The 6,000-nt window shown below is 43.2% G+C and overlaps 1 protein-coding gene across 1 annotated transcript in view; it reads left to right on the forward strand.

Moving 5' to 3' along the window:
- Positions 1-3,051, forward strand: part of PIN1 (peptidylprolyl cis/trans isomerase, NIMA-interacting 1) — a 28,380-nt gene extending 25,329 nt beyond the window's left edge. The window contains exon 4 of the mRNA XM_040415936.1: positions 2,352-3,051. Coding sequence (XP_040271870.1) covers positions 2,352-2,461 — 110 coding nt within the window. The 3' untranslated portion in view covers positions 2,462-3,051. The remainder of the gene's footprint in view (positions 1-2,351) is intronic.
- Positions 3,052-6,000: the final 2,949 nt, after the last annotated feature.

The raw sequence follows: 6,000 nt of genomic DNA on the forward strand, positions 1-6,000 counted from the left end.
TGCTCCGCATCCCAGGACAGAAAGCAAAATGCAATATGTTGCGGTTTGCTCTTTGGTCTGGGAACGCAACGGAATGGAGTGCATTTTGGAGGATTCTGTTCAGTTCAGTTCAGTTTTATCCCCTTGACAATGAATGGGGACAAAACTGAAGCGTTTCCCCCCCCCCCCCCCCCCCCCCCCCCGGTATTGAGCCTCTATGATGGAACTCAATACCAGAAAACTTAAACAACGCAAGTATGAAAGTACCCTTAGGCTACTTTCACACTAGTGTTTTGATTTTGGCAGGCAAACATGTCATTTTTTTATGACTGATCAGTCTGAAAAATGCATTGCAATACTGGATCCGTTTTTCCGGTGTCATTAGGCAAAACGGATACGGTATTTATTTATTTTTTCCACATTTTTAAAGGTCAGCGCAGACTGAAATACCGGATCCGTCAATGTGGCAATTTGAATTGGCACTAATACATTCCTATGGAAAAAAAAATGCCAGATCCGGCATTCAGGCAAGTGTGCAGTTTTTTTTGGCCACAGATAAAACCTCAGCATGCTGCGGTATTATCTCCGGCCTGAAAAGTCAAAACGACTGAACTGAAGGCATCCTGAGCGGATTGCTCTTCATTCAGAATGCAAGGGGATAAAACTGATCAGTTCTTTTCCCGGTATTGAGCCCCGAGGACGGAACTCGGTGCCGGAAAAGAATAACGCAAGTGTGAAAGGACTCGCAGAAACCTGTTCTGTCAGTGGTCAGACACCAACGACCACTCATACATGTGTTTCTCACCACTTGTGCTGTATTTAATGAAATGTAGACTTCATTTGCTACTAGGAATCTCTATTCCTATAGATCCCTACAAGTCCCTATTCTTGTCTGTGATAGACTCTACACCTTTCTGAATAGGCAAATGGAATCCTTCCTCCCCTTCAGATGCTGGAGAAGGTTCCATTGTCTATGTTCATTATCAGGAAATGCATCGGCCCATCCTCTATGTAATAAACATCACGTCGTGCATGGCCCCTTTACACTGTTACCCATTTACCCGTACTAATCATCATTTTTAAGAGGACCTGTCACCATGAAATCTGCAGATGGCGCTGAGCAGATGGATATATTATTTTGTTGGAGAAGATTCAGTAAAACTTGAAATTTGTCCATTTTCTGTTTATTTAATTGTTCATGAGGGGAGCTATCAGTGACTAAGGCTAGGGCTACACTGCAACATTTTGTTGCACCAATGTCGCGCGACAATTTTTATAATGGCAGTCTATGGTGTCGCGCTGCAACTACGACTCGACAGTCGCAGAAAAATCCATCTCGAATGGATTTTCTGCGACTGTTGCGTCACAGCATGTCGCATGTTGCAGTGCGACACCATAGACTGCCATTATAAAAATTGTCGCGCGACATTGGTGCAACAAAATGTCGTGCGACAATTGTCATGGTGTTCACCTAGCCTAAGGCGAATCTCACTAGTGTTAACATTTTTTCGGTATTGAGATCTGTCATAGGGTCTCAGTACCGGGAAGAAACGCTTCTGTTTTGTCCCCATTCATTGTCAATAGGAAGAAAACACTCCAAAATGCATTCCGTTCTCATACCGGAGCGCAAACCACAGCATGCTGCACTTTGCTTTCCGTCCTGGGATGTGGAGCATGACCTACTCTGACGCAATAAAAAACTGATCCGTCCCCCATTGACTTTCAATGGAGTTCATGACTGATCCGTCTTGGCCATGTTAAAGATAATACAACCGGATCCATTCATAACGGATGCAGACAGTTGTATTATCAGTAACGGAAGCATTTTTGCTGAACCCTGCCGGATCCAGCAAAAACGCTAGTGTGAAAGTGGCCTGACAGCTATCTCTGTATACACCCTTACACAGGGAATATTATTTTCTATCACTTTTTTTGCATGTAATATGTTTTGTAACCACTAGAAGTCACTATCACCCTCCCATTATGTAATATAGATGTCCAAACATTTTATTTCTAGCACTCCCATTTTGCATGTATTATATTTTGTGACCACTAGAGGTCTCCCTCCTCACATTTTCCAATCTTTTTTTCAGCACGTTTTTTGTCGCAGTATATTTTATAACCACTGGAAGTCGCCCTCCAGTTATCGATGCACTTCTAATTTTGCATGTAGCATGTTTTGTAACCACTAGAGGTCACTCTCAGCCCCCTCTCCCTTCTCTAGCATTTTTTCCTAGCTTTGTACTGCATTCATGAAATGACAGATGAAGAGAATGTAGCAGTTGTGTAAAGACCTTCATTATGGTTCTACATGTATATCTATATGTCACAGGCCTGAAGACTGACCGTTGTGTTCACTCTTTGTCCTGCAGGTGACATGCAGAAAGCCTTTGAAGACGCTTCTTTTGCTTTGCGGCCCGGAGAGATGAGTGGCCCGGTTTTCACAGATTCTGGCATCCACATTATACTTCGCACTGAGTGAATCCCATATTTGCAGGGGGAAATCCCAGCCTTTAGTAGAAGGGATCTGGGGATTTGGAGAGATGATGATGATCTTGGATGCAGAGAAGGACCGGTGGGAAGGAATAGTCTAGTCTTTCAAATACCTTGGGGCTCTTGTTCAACATTGTGGAGGATTTCAGAAGATCATATTTATCAGCGTTACATGTAATGGGTCTGAGCGGTTCTGGGCAGCCTAGCGTCAGTGCTGAACATTTTCAATTTACAGCAAGGGATCTGCATGAAGGGTTGGGGCTAGGTCTTAAGTCATGGGCCACATACACACTCCTCCACGTGGTGAAGCTAGCTAGACGACTAGTAAGATTGACTGAATGTACTGATGTTTTATAACCTTTCCAGCATAAATGCGTAGCTTAAGATCTTGCATGCCGGGTGCCCTGGCATCTGCATTTACCCCACTGAATAAAGAAGCAGCACCTGGGATTTAATGGATTAGGTCATTCATTTCTGGAGGTCTGTGCGCCTTCCAAAATGGGAATGCCTTTAAATATTGCATGTTATTTCCGTGTTAAAGCAAGCCATTCCATTAAAGGGCTTCGGTCATCTACTCACCATGGGATAGGCAATTTTCTTGACTGTTTGCAGGAGGCTTTGTGATATGCACTTCTTCCAAATGAATTAAATAGTGGGATAAGACCAACACATGGTCGGCTTATGCATTTATAGATGATAACAAACAGATTGCATCAGGTTGACCAGTAATAGAAAAGAGTCCGCCATCTTTCCAGAAGCAGCGCCACTCTTGTCTACAGGCTGTGTTCGGTATTGCAGCTCATCACTATCGTGAATGGTTCTGAGCTGTAATATGAGAATGAGACTGCTGATAGGAGCCGTGCTGCTTCTGAAAATATAGAGCTGTTTTTAATCCCGGGGAACCCCCTCTTATTAAAGGGGTTGTACTATTTTGCTGTTTCTAAAGTGAGATGGGACTTAAGAGCTGACCACCAGGTGGCCAAGAAACAGAAGAGCCAGCCGGTGCTGCATCAGGAAATCCTGCCATGTGTATTTTTTCCTGTTAAGTATATTGAATCTCCTTTCTCTGTGCACTAATCACTTAAAGGATAACTGTCGTATATATATTTATTTTTTGGAGTATTGGATTGTGATGATTAATATCACCTTGGTGGCCCTATTTCAACTTTTCACTGTGTATTCAATTACCCCTTAATTCCACATTTTTGTCCCCTGTACTGCCTACTTTTACCTGTGCTTAAAATAGGGTTGCTAGGCATGGTCCGTCTAAAGACTGAGCAGGCAGCGTGCAAGGTCACGTTACTGACAGCCAGGGACTGTAGGTAAATGATTAAAGCCAGGTCCTCCCCAGCAGCTGATAACAGTGCCTGGGCTGTGTGCACTTCTCCCTGTCCCTGCGCTTGGCAGACGCTCCCTCACTCAGCAGAGCTGGAGAATGCAGAGTTGGAGCAGCGCAGACCAGGGAAGGGAGATCTGCCGTCTGCTCAGTGTATAAATGAAAGCAACATGTGGTAAGAGGACCCCTTTGTGCTGCAGGAGATTAACCCTTTAGGGGGGAGGGCTCTGGTTACTGACACTTGGCGGGCTATTGTTACTGGCTAGTGAGGGCAGACGGGATTAGCCTCAGGGTGAGGGCAGTGGCGGCCATCTTAACTGAATAGTGAAATTGCAGTTTTATGCAGACTGGTTGCTAAGGGCTGAATCTTATTAAATATGGGGTAAGTCAGTCTAATAGTAACTGATTCTGGAATATCATGTTATTAGTAACTACATATATGAAAATTGAAATTGGGGTCTAAATGTGACACTTATCCTTTAACTCTCCCTGGCTGCCCAGCAATGGGACTAGGGAGAGGTGAGGGGTAGTGAATCAGTTAAGGCACCTTACTTCCATTATGTCTTCACCCATGTGATCAAAGAAAAGGGAAGGTGATGTATAATCGCTGTGACATTTTTACTGGAGGGTTGTGATGTGTTACCACTGAACACACATCTGTTACTTGTTTCACCTGTAAAAACTGTGTGGCCAATTACAAAACTGCAGCAAATAAGTATCAAATGTAAATAATTTTTTTTTTTATGTGGCTGTGAACAGCACTCTAAAGGGTTTCATTTTTCTTTTTTTTTTTTTTTTTTAAATGTAACCCTCATACTCACTGGTTCCTTGCCTCTTGGTTCTGCCTTCATGGGACTTCTGGTCCCTCATATGTCACCTTCCTGCAGGGATGGTTTCAAGCGAAGACCTGCAAAACTAAGTGTGAGGATCAGGTAAGGCTTCGTTCAGAGATCTGGCAGGCTGTTCTGCCACATGTGTGCAACAAATGTATACCCTACAGTACATGTTTTGTGGAACATACCAGTACAGTGGTCTACAGCAGGAGAATTTTTTTCCCATTTTGTCATTGCCCTGTTTGTCCAGGCAGAAGAAATGGAATAGAGGTCATTCCAGTTTTCTAGCAAAAAATATATTGAGCGGTTTTAAAGACTTTTTGGTGGTTGTTTTTTGCTTTTTTGTCACTATCTATATTAAAAATAAAACCTAAAATCCTCCAGTTTTCACACTTGCCACTAAGCCTAGTAATAAGTGCCACTTCTTTGTCTGAACAGATCATGTTTCTGCAGTTATCAGCTTATCACAGGTAGGATTACAATTGGATATCACCTATATCTGAGAACACATGATCCACCATTCACAATAGGTAATATCACAGCTTATCTTCTCCTTCCTGACCTCTGCACAGGTCACAGAGCATGCCTAGAAAGCACTCCCATAGAAGTCAGAGGCCCCCTCCTGCCTATGGCCCATGGGGGCTGCTGTGAAGCACATCTCTAAATGTTAAGAACATCTCAGGCAAGATGGTTGCCCCCGTAATCAAGAAAATGAAAACATTGAAATAAAAGGATATGTGTCACTATCTGGTTAACTGGCAGAAAAAATTCTGTGACACCTTCCCTTTTAGGCCTCTTTCACACGGGTGTCGCGTGTGAGGGCCGGGTAGAATGCGGGTGCGTCGCGGGAAAATCGTGTGATTTTTGCCTGTGAGTGGGGTGAGTTTTGTATGCGGTTGCGTTCTTCAGTTTTTTTTTTTTTTACCCAAACCCGGACTTCTTCACTGAAGTTCGGGTTTGGGTTAGGTGTTATGTAGGTTTTAATATTTTCCCTTATAACATGGTTATAAGGGAAAATAATAGCATTCTTAATACAGAATGCTAAGTAAATTAGGGATGGAGGGGTTAAAAAATAAAAAAAGAAAAAAAAATTTAACTGCTCGTCGTCTTTCTTCTTCTTTGAGGACCTTGGAGGAAAAGGACCTTTGGTGACGTCACTGTGCTCATCACATGGTCCATCACCATTTTTAGTTTTTCATATTTCTTTGTCTTGCTCACTGAAATGGCTGCACATGCTCAGTTTCCTTCTTCAGCTGCCTCCTTAGTTGTGATGGGCAGAGCATAGACACGCCCCCTTAGCCCAAGCAAAAAGGACACTCCCTTTGTGCTGCCAGACTGATGAATCTAGCAGAGCAATAA

Source organism: Bufo bufo, chromosome 1 (assembly GCF_905171765.1).
Source record: "Bufo bufo chromosome 1, aBufBuf1.1, whole genome shotgun sequence".
Taxonomy (NCBI): domain Eukaryota; kingdom Metazoa; phylum Chordata; class Amphibia; order Anura; family Bufonidae; genus Bufo; species Bufo bufo.